At 36.9% G+C, this 17,049-nt stretch overlaps 2 protein-coding genes across 3 annotated transcripts; both read left to right on the top strand.

Moving 5' to 3' along the window:
• Positions 1 to 1,216: 1,216 nt before the first annotated feature.
• Positions 1,217 to 3,592, top strand: LOC101313315 (bax inhibitor 1-like). Of its 2 annotated transcripts, XM_004300290.1 has the most exons (6): positions 1,217 to 1,423; positions 2,058 to 2,201; positions 2,293 to 2,384; positions 2,669 to 2,855; positions 2,948 to 3,103; positions 3,189 to 3,592. In XM_004300290.1, exons 1-6 carry the CDS (start codon positions 1,307 to 1,309, stop codon positions 3,234 to 3,236), a joined length of 744 nt encoding a protein of 247 aa, XP_004300338.1. In that variant the 5' UTR covers positions 1,217 to 1,306; the 3' UTR covers positions 3,237 to 3,592. The 2 variants fall into 2 exon arrangements, with proteins under 2 accessions (XP_004300338.1, XP_004300337.1); XM_004300289.1 differs by having other exon boundaries at positions 2,948 to 3,468.
• Positions 3,593 to 4,750: 1,158 nt separating this feature from the next.
• On the top strand, positions 4,751 to 7,075 carry LOC101313024. The gene is made up of 4 exons (XM_004300288.1): positions 4,751 to 4,849; positions 4,937 to 5,069; positions 6,154 to 6,264; positions 6,650 to 7,075. Exons 2-4 carry the CDS (start codon positions 4,953 to 4,955, stop codon positions 6,881 to 6,883), a joined length of 462 nt encoding a protein of 153 aa, XP_004300336.1. The 5' UTR covers positions 4,751 to 4,849; positions 4,937 to 4,952; the 3' UTR covers positions 6,884 to 7,075.
• The last annotated feature ends 9,974 nt before the right edge of the window (positions 7,076 to 17,049 follow it).

Genomic DNA, 17,049 nt, shown 5'->3' with positions numbered 1-17,049 from the left:
CCGACGAGATCGATCTTGTTTGAAATTTTGGGTGATCTCCTCGGAAAACTGGAAAAGAACGGACTCGCCGGGGAGGGAAAGTGGTCGAGGACGTTATTGGAGTTTTCTGAGATGGAGGCGCGTCGGAGGATGGAGAACGGAGTGACGTCCGCTCTCAAACGGGCCTGGGAAAGAATAATGTTACAATTTTTTTTTTGTCAAAAGTGTTACAAAGTTCGGGTATGAATTTCATTTCAGTAGTGTGTCCTCTACTCTCCACTTCATGTTACATTACGGTTGATCACGATTAACATGTACTTTTACCAAAACGAATAGGAAAATGATTGTTAAGACAACGACTAGCTATAGTCAATGCTTAGTTCTTAACATATAATTATACCAGGTGGTAATTGACTATTGTAAGCAAATTAGGATTGATTATGACCAATCAGAGCAAACAATGTCATGACCTTGACGTGGCAGGGTTTTATTGGTGGGGCTTTGTTGTTAGATATTTCTTTGGTCCGAAGCTACGAGAAGCGGAAAAACCTAGACCGGATTTTATTGCTCGTCATTGTCGAACCGAGTCAAACAATCACGAGAGGTCCAGAACCATCAGCTAAGTTTACCAAAATACCCCTACCGACTCCATTTTGGTGTGACCCGAATGCCCAACTAATTTTTTTTTATCTTGAGTAGCCCAACTCATATCTTGTTTTATAAAATAAGACAAATAGAATACCCAACTCATAGAAGCCTCACTACACCGAATGGTCTTTCAATTGTCTAACTAAGTTTTGAAGATAATATCGTGAAATTTTCGATTATAGTTCATGTGTTTTAATTTAAAATCAAAATAAATATGTTATAAAATGTTTATTATTTAAAAAGTTGAATGTTTTAACGTATTTAACTTGCAATGTTGATGACATAATGTTCTATAATGAATTTGAAATGCTAACGAGACCTCAAAATAACCATCATTTATAAAATACAAATTCATTATTAGTAACTACCCAAGTAATGAACTCTCTCAGTCTCTCCTATTCAACCCCAAGATGTTATGTATATTACAATTTTTTTTTTCTACCAAACAAAAACTATGTTTTTCGGATCCTAGGCAAATTTTCATGGATCTCATTCCATACCACGAGGACAGAAACGTAAATTCGGTGCTGTACAACACAAGGCCATTATCGTCATTAAACATCTGGAAGTTTCCAGGTAACAAACAACGAGACCTTCTATAAATGCCCGATCCCCAATTCCCCTCCATCAGTTTTTTCACTTTATTTTCCGAGCAAATTTCTTTTCTGCGAAGCAAGCCATGGACGCCTTCAACTCCTTCTTCGATTCCCAATCGTCTTCACGGAACCGCTGGACTTACGAGTCGCTCAAGAACTTCCGTCAGATCTCTCCCGTCGTTCAGAACCATCTCAAACTGGTAAGCCTCTTTCTCCGATCAGTATTTCGCTCTCCGTTTCGGCCGTGTTTGGTTACCGAGAAATTGTAGTAGAAGATCGTAATACGTGTGTGAATTCGTTATCTGTATGTGCGTCTTAGGGTTCTTGTTCGCCTTCAATTGGTTAGAGTTTATTGTGCTGATTGTGATTTCTAGGGTTTCGTTTGCGCAATTAGATGAAAATACGTTTACGAATTTCTTATGCTCTTGCTTATTTTAATTTGTTTGATGAGAAAATCGTGCTGGTTCTATAAATTGTGCAGTCTAGTGTTTGTTGGAATTTGCGAATGCGAGTTTCTGTTCGTGTTTGGTTCGTTTCTTTACATATAATTGTTATATAAATTAGCATCCAAGATTAGTAGAAATGTAGAATTAAAGAACATAGCTGAACAGAGGACATTACTTGTAGAGGAGATTTTGAATAGGTTTAGTACTCAGAATGGAGTGGAGCTTTTCTGCTTTATTTTTCAAACATGGTATCCTCAGAGGCTTAATTTGTGGTTGAGTTCTTAGGATCAGCTTAACCTTGGTTGAATGTATTTTTTGTATTGGCTTCTTGAAATCTATAGCATATGGTTATGATAGAATTGTGCACTAATTTGATTTATTCTTGCAGGTCTACCTTACCCTATGTTGTGCTCTCGTTGGTGCGGCTGCTGGAGCTTACCTGCATCTTATTTGGAACATCGGTGGCCTTCTAACTACTCTTGCCACTGTCGGATGTACTATCTGGTTACTCTCCACACCTACCTATGAAGAGGTATAGTTACTGATTGTTCCTTCTTTAGCTTTCTCAGTCATGTCTTTTGTGGTGTTATGTTTTGTATTGATGGTTGTTTTCTATTGCACAGAAAAAGAGACTTTCTCTACTAATGGCGGCTGCAACCTTTCAAGGGGCTACGGTTGGTCCTCTCATTGATCTGGCCATCAACATCAACCCAAGGTATCTACTTGTTATTAGGTTTTTGCTGTGTACTTTTCTGTTTAACAGTAATTGGGAGTAACTCTAGATTGAACTATAATTTTATCTTTGAGAGTAAGAAACTATGCAAATATGGGATCTAATTTCTTACAACACAATTGGTTTTGTTTTGTTTTAATGATAGTACAAGTGTTGTATACTTTCATTTTTTTTTTATGTGTCATGTAGCTTAAACTGTCGAACATGTGGATAAATTTTGAACACCATTCTGATCTGTTTGTTTTCCTTTCTCTTTTTTTGAACAGCATCCTGATCAGTGCCTTTGGGGGAACTGCTTTGGCCTTTGGTTGTTTCTCAGCAGCAGCCACGTTGGCGAAGCGCAGAGAATACCTTTATCTTGGGGGCTTGCTCTCTTCAGGCGTGTCCATCCTTCTGTGGTTGCGATTTGTATCTGCCATCTTTGGTGGTTCTGCTTCCCTTTTCGAGTTTGAGGTAATGAATCATAATGCAGTGTTTTCTATGGTCATTTGAAGAAGTAAGGAGATGTTTTCTGGCTATTAACACTTGTTTATTTTTGTTTGCAGCTGTATTTTGGCCTTATGATTTTCGTGGGCTACATGGTAGTTGACACCCAGGAGATGATTGAGAGGGCACACCACGGTGATCTGGACTATGTGAAGCATGCCCTGACCCTTTTCACTGATTTCATTGCTGTTTTTGTTCGCATACTCATCATCATGGTAAGTATCAAAGTAGCTTTCCTTCTTTTGTCAGTTTTCGCCGTTAATTTGCAGACCCTAAATGGTTTCTTTGTTGCTTATGCAGTTGAAGAATGCTGAAAAGAATGAGAAGAAGAAGAAAAGGAGGGATTGAGCTGCTTTTCCGTAGTTAACAAAAAGAGTGCGTACAGAGGCAACAATGAAGAGTTGCATGTCAATAGGGTTTTATGTCCACCAACTTGGAAACATCATAATCTCTGTTAATATTCCCTTTTTGTGGGTTGTAGACTGGTAGTGGTTTTGTAGTTGTGCTGCTGGTTGTGGCATGGCTACACTCCCAGGATACTTTGAATGCTACCTTTTATAAACTGCTTCCTAAACCTGACAAGTTTAGTGTTGAAAATTGTCTTTTGCTGAATTTGATTTAGTGACTAGAATTGTTTAGTTGTTTCCTCTTCCTTGTTGTGATGACGATGAGAGAGACATGGTGTGATGTTCCGCCTTTACCGGTTCCGGAAGAGCGAAGAAAAAGGGATGTTTTGTTAATAGGAAAAAGAAAGTGCTTATAGCTGTAGCGATATAAACAAGAATACTCATCCGAGCTGCAGGAACATGAAAAAAGCTATTGAATTAACTGAGCAAGCAGGTATAAAAGGATTTCAAATACACGACGGAAAATAAATTGCATGAGCTGAATGGATCGCAGGTATGAAAGGAATTCAAGTACAAATAGCAGGGCGTATCGATGGAAAATAAATTGCACCAGGTATAAAAGGAATTTAAGTACAAATAGCAAGGCGTATCGACGCAAAATAAATTGCACATGCCGAAAGGATCGCGAACCGCCTAAAGTTTCAACCAAAAAGTAAAAAAGGGAAATGATTTTTCATTATCTCAATTGAAAGTAATGATCCTTCTACTAATAAGGGAATCATTACTCGTCTGAGGGTTGTTGGGTTAAACAGCCCTCAAGGTCCTAGTAGTGTGTGCCCTAAAGTGTTTCATTAGCTGGTCACAGTTTGTATGTGCATATGCTGAGATTACGATGGTGTCTGTCTACCGTATAGCAAAATGAGGCAGTTTTGACCCCAGAAAGTGTTTCATGGACAGACCATAGACTCTCCATTGGGTGATACCTAATTGGTGCCCAGATGTTGCATTAGTTTTTTGGTTTTACCGAAATTTTGACTTTGGTTTACCCAAATTTTGACTTGTAGAACGTATACCAGGACTTCAGTACTTTAAATCCATCACTAACTGAGCAACTCCAAGAGACGGCTTCTCAATCTGTATCCACCAATTCGAAAGATACTTTCTCACAAATCGACTGTAAATGTCTTGGTCCGGCAGAGTAGCTTGTCTAAGTATAAAAACGACAAGTTATTCTAATGACTGAATTTCTAAAGAGACTCAACTAATTTAAATGTTCATCTGGTTAGTCATTGATCAATACACCAGAGAGAATTGAGTATTGATTGAATTGTGTGATTTTGTTGTCCGCTCATCCATATATCGGTGAGCTATGCTCTGGTTTATTAGTTGTCTTAATAAACGTTAAGGTCATGAGTTGAATATCGGTTTGTGTAAAAAATGTAAGAGAAGAGAACACTATCGGGTTATGTTACACAAAGCGTCGCTATTTAAAAAACAAAACAAAGCATTCATAAAATGTATCGGCCCAAACAAAGCCCCGGTCCGTCCAGTCTCAAATTCTGAATCCCCTCTGTAGTCAGCTCAGCATTCCCATCGGGGCAGCTACTCCCCAAGGTCAGAAAACTTGACGGTGATTCTTTTCCTATTTCTCGGATTCCTATCTAGTTATCGTCTGACGATCTAAACGCTGCGTTTTGGCAGATTGGTGGACAAGAGTATGAATAAGATATTGGATTTCGGAAGGAAAGCTCTGTTCTACGCCAGGGTTCTTTCCGGCTATGAAGAACGGAGAATCCGATCCTATCGCCTCATGTGCGAGCAGCGTCTCAAACAGGTTTCTTCTTCTTCTTCTAGATTTGTTGCTTTTCTTTTGGAACGAAATGAGTCCTTTACTTGATTATGTCGAATTAGTTGCTTCCCAGCATTTGAAGTGTATCCGATTCGGTTGATATTTTTGTTAACCTAGTTCTAAGGGCCTCTCAGGTTCATTTGGAAGAATTGTGCATTACGTTAGGCTTTAGTATGCTAGTTTTCCGGAAGAATTGAGCATTACCTTTTGGTTTAGTAGACAGCTGCAATTTGGCGGCCGAGTTCAACTTAGATTCTTGATCAGGACTTACGTTATGCGGCCTTTATAATGATGAGGATGCTGAACTTGATTGCTTTCTGAATGTGTTGAGAAATAAGAACTTGTTAACGTACTGCTTGTTAGATACTTAAGAAAATGGTGGACAGTTTTCATAAGTATGCTTTCACCTGTTAATTGTGTATACTATAGGCTAAACATGTATCGTACTTTCATGAATGACCAATAAAACATCCTCAAGAACTTCTCACTTGTCCTGTGTAGCCTTAAAATCTGCATCAAGAGGGTGGGCCGAGAGATAAACAAAGAAAGATAGCCTTGCTGTTACTCTAAGTGTTTATTTTCTCTCGACTTGTTGACCATTCTTGCTTTCTTGGTATCATTATTGCCTTCTGTATTGTCCCACTTTGGTGATAAGAAAACTTAACTTCATAATAATGACGATTTGAGATGCAGAGGAGCAATCCGAATATTATTCTGTACACCAAGTATGATAATTCAATTGTTTCACCCTTGAAGAGAAGTGAATGAATTTGTGGAAATGACTTGTCTATGTCAATTCTTCTGCAACCTGTAATTGTTCTCTTTTTGCAATTTCTAATATTTGCAATAGTCAACTTTGTCCTAAGAGCTGCTCATTATGGCTTTATTTTTGAATGAATATCTTAGACTGGATCTCTTACTTGGTATCTCCTATCTCGCCCTAGTTGCTGTAAATTTTTATAGCTTTAGTTTACACCGTTAGCCGAACTAGACCTGCCTTAATACTACGAGTGCAAAATTCTTTTTCCCACCTCTTTTATGACCAAAGCACTTGTGTTTATGTCTTCAGGCAGAAGAGCGGAGGCTGGCTATAAAAAAGCTTCCTGAGCAGACTATTTTGTCAGAGGTTCGCCGTATGGTTGAGGAGATGCAGAATTTAAATAAGCAGCTAGAAGAGACTGTAAGTTCTGTTGCTAGTGCTGATTTTATTTGGGATGAGCTTATGTTAGTAGGGTTTTGATAACTCTATGTTTTTACTATTTAAAATAGATATCTTAAAAGCAGTATCCTAGGACACATACTGGATACATTTTCCATCTTTTGCACCTATCTTGCTCAATCAAAAGTTTGAAAACTGAGCATGACACCATGCTAATTATATACCCAAAATCCCCTCAATAATGCATACTCCCCAGAACTCTCATTGGTGTTCATTTTAATCATTTACTTATCCTTGCAATATAACAAATGGTTCTTGTTTACGTAGTTTATTGTCTGTCTATCTGTTTGCTCTTCTCTGATGAAGCTTTGTCTCATGTGACGAAATTGAATGCATTTGTGTGCAGGAGGCTGCTATTGAAGAGTACTTCAAGCCACTCGACCAAGAGGCTCAGAGGTTAATGAAAACACAACTTGAAGGAGAGGAGAGAACAATGAAACAGATGATGAAAACCATGCATGACCAGGCTATGCTTGATATAGCTGATGAGGAGAGAAAAGTTGAAGCACAAATAGTCGACACAGACCAGAAGAACAAAGACCCAAGACCTAATACTCAACATCTGCCACCGCCCACATGAAGGTTAGACAAGATGAATGTGTAATAATTGGTTATATAGCTTTAGGATTACTCCTGTACGAGCATTATCAATTTTGGTTGTTTCAGTAACTGTGCTATGGCATGAATATAAGAGGATTTTGTACCCCAATTTACTAAATCTTGGATTATGAACTGGCTTTGAAATAAAGAAATTGTCTATCGTGATATGTAACACAGTTCTCACCCCTCGGCAATTCTTTGTTGTGGAGATCAATACTTGATGAATTTATATAACGTGCATATCACGATTGTCATATACAAGAACGCTGCATTCCTCATTCATCGTGGAATAATTGTTGGAACGTTCTATGTTCCAAATAAATATCCCACTCTGACCTTAACTCCTAACTTTCGGTTGTGGAAGCTCTGTGCCTCTGTAGATGTTGCAAGTATACCGTATACCAGTTCAGTTCAAACCCTTCAGGACTCGGGGTGACCGAGCCTCGTTTTTCCTTGGAAGACCGGCTACTCGTTCTCATGCCAGACTCAGCATAGCAAAGTGGAATTCCATTTCTGTTCTCCCAAGCATGAAGGCCAAGGACTAATTACCAATCTTGACTGGAACTAGGCTTCCTCTAGTTTTGTATTGTTGACCTTGCCCACCTTCATGACTCCGTAAATAAAAAATGATACAGTCAACATATAGATATAGGTAGATTATATTTTATCCACATTCATCACAAAGAGCCAACTCAAAATGCACTTCATCCTCCGGAAAGTTGGATAAAACAATTGCCTCAAATAGCAGAGCATCTCCAGCAGTATTGCTAAATCAAATTTTTTTGAAATTTATCAACTTTTCGGATGAATAGGAACTCCAACAGTATACCTAAATGGTTGCTAAATTTAAGGATTGCTAAACGAAATTGATAAATTTATCAATTGAGCCATGAATTGCTAAAGGAATACATATATTTTCTTTTTTTTTTTCTCCACGTGTCAGTGTATAATTCGTTAAAAATATTATTTAACTTACATATAGCAATAACTGTTGGAACCAAATTCTTATATCAATAGCTAAATCTCATAATTATTGCTAAATTTAATTATTGTTTTAGTTACACTGCTGGAGATGCTCTTGGCCTTTCAGATTAATACGTCTTTGATGGAGTCTATTCATTGGACTTTGTCTTAGTGAAGGGATGCATCATTATATTCCATCGTTATTGGGTTTTGTTGGATCTATCCCAAGTTCCATGGCTTCAAGCCATTGGAGTCCCTTGCATACAATGTGAGAGCTTTTACTTTGGCAAAACTAAAACATACAGAGTCTTTGGTGAGGTCGCACTTAGCATATGCAGGGTCAGTTAGAAATGCTTTGGTTTTGTTCTATAAAAACAACGGCAATTCTAAACATAATTCAAGTATGCTTAATTTTAGTTGATATGTTTGTCCAAAATATGTGTCACAAGTCACGACAGATTTTTACATTACTTAGGCAGCAAACTGAGCAAAGCTAGTTTGGCCAAATTTCTTTTCTAGGTATTTTAACCTTTTTTCTTTCTATGACTTGCAATTTTCCCCATATCCGTTTTACATTAAATTGAGTAGAATATTTCAGTGGATCTAGCAACAAGTCGTGGCTTGGGATGGTTAGCCATGTCAATCAAAATGGCCCTAAAATAGACCTTAATCACCTTATTTATGGAACCTTAAGATTCGAGTTGTTTAAATATTAGAGCATCTCCAACAACTTCTCCATTTTCTTGAACTTCTCAATTTTGGGGAATATAGAGTTGTTTTTAGGTTCAACAGTTTCCCCATCCAAAACGGGGATGGAGAAGAAAGAGAAGCCTTCATTCCCTAAATTTGCAGCAAAGTCTTCATTCCCCAAAATTAAATTCTTCACGTGCTCCAACGAATTTAAGACAATAATAGGATATTTTATTGGGTATTTTATTGTTCCAATGAAATATATAATATTTTTTTGTTATAATTAATAATGATATAGTATATTTTATTGTTGTATTAAATGCCTAAATTTTCAAAATAGAGAAACTGTTGGATTTTGAGCATAATTTTTTTTGGAGATTTTAGCTTTTGCTTCCCCATTTTAGAGAAATTTTAGAGAAGCTGTTGGAGATGCTCTTATTGTTCCTTACGGGGATTTTGAGCATAATTTTTTTTGGAGATTTTAGCTTTTGCTTCCCCATTTTAGAGAAATTTTGGAGAAGCTGTTGGAGATGCTCTTATTGTTCCTTACGGGGCGTGTAGGTATGTAGCTGCGCCAAATTAGAGCCATTTTCAATCCTCCAAGAATCTAATTCCCTGTCTTTCTCTGCACATTTAGTTCATGTTGGTATCAATAGAACTCGTGAAGAATGTCAGGATGATCAACATTTGGAAACCCAAATCAGGCCATTTGACTTCTTCCTTTTATCTATAGGTTCCAGTAATATTCTATCAATAAAAATGTCGCTATGAATGCTCTCTTTGTAATGTGTTTCAGCACCTAAAATTCACCGGCCCCGGAGGCAAAAGTTAAAGGAATCTTTGCATATTTATCCGTTGTTATAGAAATTATAAGGATGTGAAATACACACTCCCCAAATTATAATCCACACTCCCCATATTGGTTAGAATCCATTGTTATGTTTAGTTGTTAACCTCTTGTGCTTTTCTAGAATTCTAGTAGTAGCAATATTGTGAAATACTTAGGGATAGAACTTGGGTGACCAGGTCTTGTTACCTCTAGGTGACAAGAACCAATTACAATGCGTCACCTGTCATTTTTAGTCTTGTATTAAAAAAAAACTGAAAATTGTAAACATAGTGACATCAAAAGGCCTTGAGCAACAAGTTGATGGGTAGGTGGTGCATTGTTATTGGCCCTTGTCACCTAGAGGTAACAAGACTTGGTCACACAAATTCTGTCCAATACTCAGCCTTGGCTTTCTGCTTTCAGCAAAATTAGTTGAATTAGAATCTCCAAAACATGGGGCATCTTACTACATTTGTGCAATAATCGATCTAAAGGCAGAACTCAAAATTCCTATATCCTAATTTATTCTTTGTCTCCATATACATGTGTCTCATCAAATTGCAAATCCTGATAAGACTCCACAATCCTTTTTAGTTTGTTTTCGAATATACAGCTAGTCTCTATATACTCATAGCGCTATTGGTTAACTTAATCACTACGCATTAGGCTTAACAGGATTAGCTTAATCTTTCAAAAATCTCTCTTAAACTAATTCACTAATCAGAGTATTGGTTTGGTGTGGTAGTGATTTTTTTTTTATAATCTTCTCGTACCCTTGTTGATAAAGGTGGTTAGATAACTAACCTCGCAACGTGATGGAGTAGTAATTACTTGCTCTATGCTAGGTACGTGTGTAAAAGGAAGCTTAAATTTTGCCACTTCTTTGATATATGTTTCATTTCAAGACAAGCTAGGAGAATGCAAGGAAAGGATATACTAGTTAAGTTGACAATTTGACATTCCTTGTTTTCAGTGTACCAATTTTTGTTAGGATCTTGTGGGTCATTTGTCACGACCTCACAATAATATATATGCTCTGACTGCTCGTTAATCATTATGATCGTCATACAATCAACAGAGTTTTCCACATTCAATGAGACTTAAACGGCTGAAAGATGTGAAGATAACGTTACAATGATATAATGAATGCTTCATATTTTCACCAATACTACAACAATCATCGTCAATTGATATAGAATGACACATCTTTGTTTCTCTTAGTAAATAATGGATCCTTGATCTAGACCATCCTTGTTGACTACTAATCATGGAGATCATGCTAGAATTATGGGAGTGATCCAACTTCTAGACTGATCTAAATTTGTTGTAAGAAATGATTTAATGTTAAACATATTTAGTGTCAACCGTATGTTCGCTTTAGTGGTAACCGATTTAGAATTCAACATGTTTTGTGTCAAAATAATTTTTAATAAAAACTTATGGCTTGTTTGCTAACTTGGAATTAAAAAGATAATGGCAATTGATCGGGAAAAAAAAATTTAACCTTACATGAATGGATTATATAGTTCTATGACTATTGGAAAAGATTGAATTATTAGATGGATAGAAGAAGAGTCTTTAAGTTTTGAAGGAAAATGTCTCTCACAACAACGAATCATATTATCCTTCATTACGTCACTAATTACTTCTATAATATATATATATATATATATATATATATATATATTGGACTAATTCAAACAAAAAAGAAGACAATTTGCTGGTCCCTATATTTTCTTGGAATTGAACTGTTGGTATCATTTTGATTTTGATACAAATTACTAATATTGGTCAAAAAAGACTTTCATGGCAAATGTAATTGCAAAACTGCTAAACATGAAAGTAAGATTTTTAATTACACTAGACTACACATGCAACATCACCAAAACAAAAACAAAAAACAATAACTGTCCCAAAAGAAAATGATGTATATGCCTGCTGACTGCATGTCCTTATTTAACTTTGAAGATAACATTACTTTAGATAAACAATGCAGCTTTGGGGTTGGGCATGCACTCATGGGTAGGTGTGGACTGGCATGAACCATGATGCAACCAAGCGCTATCAATGCCCTTTAGTCGGCTGGGGGAGGTTGGCAACTAGTGCCTCCACATCCCAGGAAGAAAATTTGGCCCTCCTTTAACAAATAGATGCCTTCCACGTTTTCTTGCCTTGCATTGTTTTACCCAGTAGATCACTACTGGAAAATATAGCAGTGACTGTGAGTGTGGACTTCGAAGGTTCAAAAGCTATGGCTGGAGGAGTTTGAGTCACGAGCCCACTTGGTTATTATTGAAACAGTAGAAGGAAGGAAAGGAACCTTCAGCTTCAGGGTTTTAATTCAGAAAAGAAAAGTGAGTAGGTCATGATCTAGCTTTCCTAGTGCGCACAGGTCTTTAACCTGATTATCTTTGCACCCTCGTTAGCAAAGCTATGTACTTCTGCATATATATGCCTAGCTAGCTACCTAACTTGTGCTGAGATAAGTACCGCTCAATGTTGGGGGCCATCTGAGTTTATGGCCGGTGTAGGCTAGTGTTTGTGTTATGGTGGTAGCCACGGGGTCGCACCATCGGAGAATAGGTGGGTGAACAGTTAGGCAGTTCCTTTTCGATGGATGCTTTTAGGAGGTAGATGTCGGAGCCTTGGTGGAGGTAAAAGAATCATTACGGTTTTACTAGATTGACCATCTTTTGAGGTATCACTTAATCTGATCTTATGTGGCAGCATATATGACAAAAGTGTATAAAGTTCAATCTATCATATAGATTTCAGTAACTGACGTGTTTGTGCCACATTAGCTGATACATAAGAAAAGATGCATGTGTTACCAAAAAAAAAAAGTTCATATAATAGTGTTCTTCTCTCTATGTTTATTAAAGTCTGTTTTATTTATTTTTTATTTTTTATTTTTTTATTTTATTAAAATCCATACTTACTTGAATTAGAGTTAATAGGTCTTAAAAAAAAAAAAAAAAAAGTACTCTGCACCACACGGTCAAAGCTTTACTAAACCCTACCCGCTGCCTGCTAGGTTTGTAATAGCACTCGATTGCGTCAATCCAAATTGGTGCTTCTTCTTTGTCTGGAGAGGAGAAGAAGATGTAACGCACGACATCGGGGACTTGCTTCCATTGGAAGATCTCGACTGTCGACCTCCAAGAAATGTCGCTGCTAGGTGGCACGAAACAAGCGGCTCATCAAAACGGGTGATCGGTTTGTGATTTTTCGATGGGAGGCAATACCTTCCTAGACAGGCTGACAAAGATGGGCTTCTCTATTAACCCCGATCAAATCGGGCGACACCGAGGGCGGGTGAAGGTTGAGAAAAAAATAAAAACTCAGTTTGTAATATGACAATGTAGAAAAATTCTTAAGTATGGCTTTCCGTATCGTGTGGTTGTGGAGCAGCTTAATAAGAATGTAACAAACTTTATGTAAATACCATAATTATCCTTGTTTTTTAAATACATAGAGCTATAACACACTTACATATCATCCTATTGGTCTGCCCCACGGCCACGTAGCGTCTCTGCCCCATGTAAAAATTTCTCAACAATGTATAGAGTTTTGACACATTTTGTCATTCTTGATATTTTGGCGAAAAGATTTTCTCAATTTTGAGTAGAATCAATTTCTTGAATCAATTATTGCTTCAGTACTCAACATATAGTTGACTTACACAATACATGTTTATTGCAATTTTGCATATAGTCCTGAATTTATGTTGTTATTTCATTTGTACTTTGGCAGGAACTTGCTCAAAATGCAAATTAGCTTCCTTCTACTAAGAATTATCGTCCATAATTGATAAAAAAATGTTTAGTGGCATGATCATGAGTCACATCCACTTACACAAGGAAGCTATATAGCTCCTATGTATCTTATGCATCTCCTATGTATTCATGCATTATCTCCCAAAAGAAGATGTACTCTTATGCATTACTATAAAAATTAATCAACTTTGAGATCCCAAAGAAACACATGGTTCTTAAATTTTGTAGTGTATTCTCCCATAATATTCATCGTTCTCTTTTCATGTTAACAACAATAATATGCAGGAGCACTCTTTCCNGAAAAAAGAATAGATATATATATATATATATATATATATATATATATCATAAATGATATTGGTTTTAATTCAATCATCCAATAATTGGCATCTTGTTGACAGTTAGAGAGAGGTTTCAAAATATCAAGGTGCACTTAAACCAATATGAATAGACTAGAGCTGGGCATGGGACGGGATGAGCCAAGATTATGGTCATCCCACAGACCGTCTCGAACATTGCACATGAGACGGGCCTTGCATTTTTAAGAGTTGATCCCATGCAGTCCGTTCTCAGACGGGATCTGGATAGGACGGGCCAAGTCCCGCCCAATCCCAAAGATGAAAGGAGAGAAAAAAAAAAATCATTATTGCCTTCTAATTTTCTAAGTTTGATTCAAGATCCCACTATATCCCAAAATACTAATAACATGGTTATACATCAAGAACACTTCACAAGTTGTGTTCCAGGTTATAACAACTTCATAGCTTAGAAAGTTATCAGCTGCAAGTTGATCAATACTTGATCAGTACTAATGTTATCGTTCAGCTGCAAGTTGAATGATAACAATGAAGGTACATTCAAGTTGAATGATAACATCCAAAACACAACTTCATAGCTGAACGATAATATCAATACAATCAATTTGTTATATCCAATGGAACACAAACCTTCATACCTTGATTAAAACATCCATAAATCCTTAATGCATCATTACATATCTATAAATCCATAATGCATCTCATTGCATCCTTCATCGCACAATTGCTTTCTATCCTCTAGCCATCGTGTTTTTGGGAGAGAATAATGGATTAAGGGTTTATGGTGAAGACCAGAAGAACAACGATATAGGGATTTCAATTTTAAGTTTTGACGATTTTGGTTTCCCATAGAGAGTGAGAGCAATTTGGAATGAGAGAGTTAGACTTACGTTTGGGAATAAGGAGAATTAGAGGCTGTTGGTCTAGTGTATTAGGATTCAAAACAATGGCTGAGATGAAAAAAATAACGGCCTAGATTACTTCTACTTAATACGTGGGATGAGACGGGCCTTTACAGGCCTTAAGCATTTAATCCCGCGGCCGGTCCCGTTAGAGAAACAATGGGACGAGTCCAATGTTTTCAAACTTAAATCTCATTTCATCCCGTCAAATTTCGGGACGGGACCGGGACAAGATCAAGATTACAGTTTTTATGCCCAGCCTTAGAATTGATTGTTCTTTTGTGTCAGTCGAACTTGTGACTAGATGGGTTTTGAAAGCAACTCAAAGCCACCAAGTCACATAGGGACCAACAGTATAAATAGACTGTTGGATTACATTTATCACACTATTTAATAATTTTAAAGATAGTTAACTACTTTTTTTATAAAGAAAAAAAGAAAAAAAAGTTAACTATAAATACCAATGGTTAAGATTGAATGATAAAAAAAAGTAGTCAATTACACCTTAGTGCTAATCAACCTAGACCTGAAGATAGAATTAGCCCAAGAGCCCAAACCCACCTCCAAATATGAGGAGCCCCATGAGAACCTTAGCCACCTGCTAGATATAACCACTATTGTCCTTGTTGGCAACTAGGCGCGAGTCAACCTGACATACCTCTTTGCTGGAGGTCTATCAATAGTTACGACACCACCATCTCTGATGCCCAAACGTATTGGCATAGAATAAGGTGTAATTTGTCGGCAACACCCACGTGTCTCCAAGCCATGACCATCTAGCAAGTATGCACCGAGTCTTGAACGCCGAATTTCGACAAGCAACAACTAGCTAGCACAATCAGATATTATTGTCCGCTTTGAGCTCCTCTCTCACGATTTTTGTTCTTGGGTTCCTAACCCAAAACCCAAAACATGTCTCACTATAAGGAGGTATGTTTGTACATATAAGACACAACACCTCCCCTCCCTAAGGTGATGTACAATCCACCCCCTTAGGAGCCCGACGTCTTCGTTGATACATTTTCGGCCGCAAAGCGGCTTTGATTTGGAGGGTTTTTTTTTTTCTATGATTAGAAATATTATTTTCCCTTTACAACACAAGAATACAAATTATTACAATCCAATTTTGAAACAATACACACCATATGTTCTGTCAGGTCCCAAAGGTAATTAATTAATAAGAATTACCACAACATCTTGATGTTTCATGAAACAAACAAACATACAAATCTCATAAAACCATATTATATGGACTTTCTTGTGTCTTTATACTTTTGTTGAAAGCAACACACTTGAGATCCCACCAACTGTTATCTTCTTGTATATTCGATTTTATGTTATTATCCAAGTATTGTCAACTCTCACAAAAGATTGATAAACAAAATCTTGCTCACTACTTTCCTTCTTTCTTTCTCTTTTACTTTCTTCACTCCAATAGTCCAATTTGGGTTTCCATTAAGCAATCTTGGAATGGCATGTGTGAAAATCCCATTGGGAATTCGGGCACTAAGAATCTTATTTAGTGGTCACTCTTCCAAAAAGGGGTTTAGATGTGCAAATCACAAAAATGCGCATGAAAATTAGAATAGGAAAATGCATATTCTTCTCTCTAATGACAACACTCTCACAAATGTAGAACATGTAAATGTGGGTTGTTGGGTGAGGGCATCATAAGGATTGGGAATAAATTAGAAATCCAGCCAAGTTTGAGGGAGATTTGGGCATTCAATGGAGATATAAAATGCATAGGATACAATAAGCATGGCAGTGATGGCACAAGCATGACATGATTCTGATTTTCTGACATGATACAAACAAAAGTATATTAGATTTGGGGATATATATTTAGGATACAATATGAGTATTAAATTTTAAAAGAAAAAATAAAAGAAAAGTCGGCTCATAGTTAGACTTGTTAATTCTACTACGATATATTCATTAAGATATCTCGAAATCTCACGAATAGAACAAGTTGAAATGTTGAATCAACCTAGGTTGGATGCCTAGCAATGGTCTCTTGCAGAACACCTCTAAGGCCATCGAATAAATTTAAGTAGAGATTTGGCTTGTTCCGGTGTTTACCGTGATAGCGTCGTTGATTTGGTTACCTATGAGTTATGAGCTTATAGAGTAAGGTTATTTGCTTTTGGTTAGAGTTAGGTTTTATCTAGTTTTTGTCTTCATGGCTCGCTTATGACGTAGCTAAGGGATCATGATGAGTCGTGTTGTAATTCATTTTACATCAATGGATTGACGCCCTCTCGATTAAAAAAAAAAAAAAAAAAACCACTAGCAACTTCATTTGGCCGGAGGGGGCCATGGCCCCCACAAAGTTTTGAAAATCATGATGTGTGTATATGTAATTGGCTTTGAGATTGAGACAAAATCCATGTACCGCCCGCCTCAAACATAGCTTTGTAGTTTGTAGTTTTGCTATTGGAACTAACCGTTTAAGAGTAATTTTAAATACACACCCTAATATTTTAATACACACTCATATTAATTTATGTTTCACATCAAATATCCTAGGCATGTTTAATGACTAAAACATACATCTATTATTAAAAAAGAAAAGAAAATCACAATTAGAAGTCTCATCTCCTAGCCTGAAACTATCGAAACAACTACTTTTTCTCTAAACTTGACTCTTCTCCACAATTCATAGTCCC

The sequence above is a fragment of the Fragaria vesca genome, linkage group LG5, assembly GCF_000184155.1.
Source record: "Fragaria vesca subsp. vesca linkage group LG5, FraVesHawaii_1.0, whole genome shotgun sequence".
Taxonomy (NCBI): domain Eukaryota; kingdom Viridiplantae; phylum Streptophyta; class Magnoliopsida; order Rosales; family Rosaceae; genus Fragaria; species Fragaria vesca.
Note: the sequence above shows the minus strand (reverse complement) of the source record. Positions and strands in the feature narration are given on the sequence as shown.

Excerpts from the sequence above, each read along its gene's own strand:
- LOC101313315 (XM_004300289.1), top strand. The coding sequence starts at position 1,307 with ATGGACGCCTTCAACTCCTTCTTCGATTCCCAATCGTCTTCACGGAAC. Across the intron at positions 2,202-2,292 it reads CCACACCTACCTATGAAGAG|AAAAAGAGACTTTCTCTACT; the intron begins GTATAGTTACTG and ends TCTATTGCACAG. Across the intron at positions 2,385-2,668 it reads GCCATCAACATCAACCCAAG|CATCCTGATCAGTGCCTTTG; the intron begins GTATCTACTTGT and ends TTTTTTGAACAG.
- LOC101313024 (XM_004300288.1), top strand. The coding sequence starts at position 4,953 with ATGAATAAGATATTGGATTTCGGAAGGAAAGCTCTGTTCTACGCCAGG. Across the intron at positions 5,070-6,153 it reads GCGAGCAGCGTCTCAAACAG|GCAGAAGAGCGGAGGCTGGC; the intron begins GTTTCTTCTTCT and ends TTATGTCTTCAG. Across the intron at positions 6,265-6,649 it reads ATAAGCAGCTAGAAGAGACT|GAGGCTGCTATTGAAGAGTA; the intron begins GTAAGTTCTGTT and ends ATTTGTGTGCAG.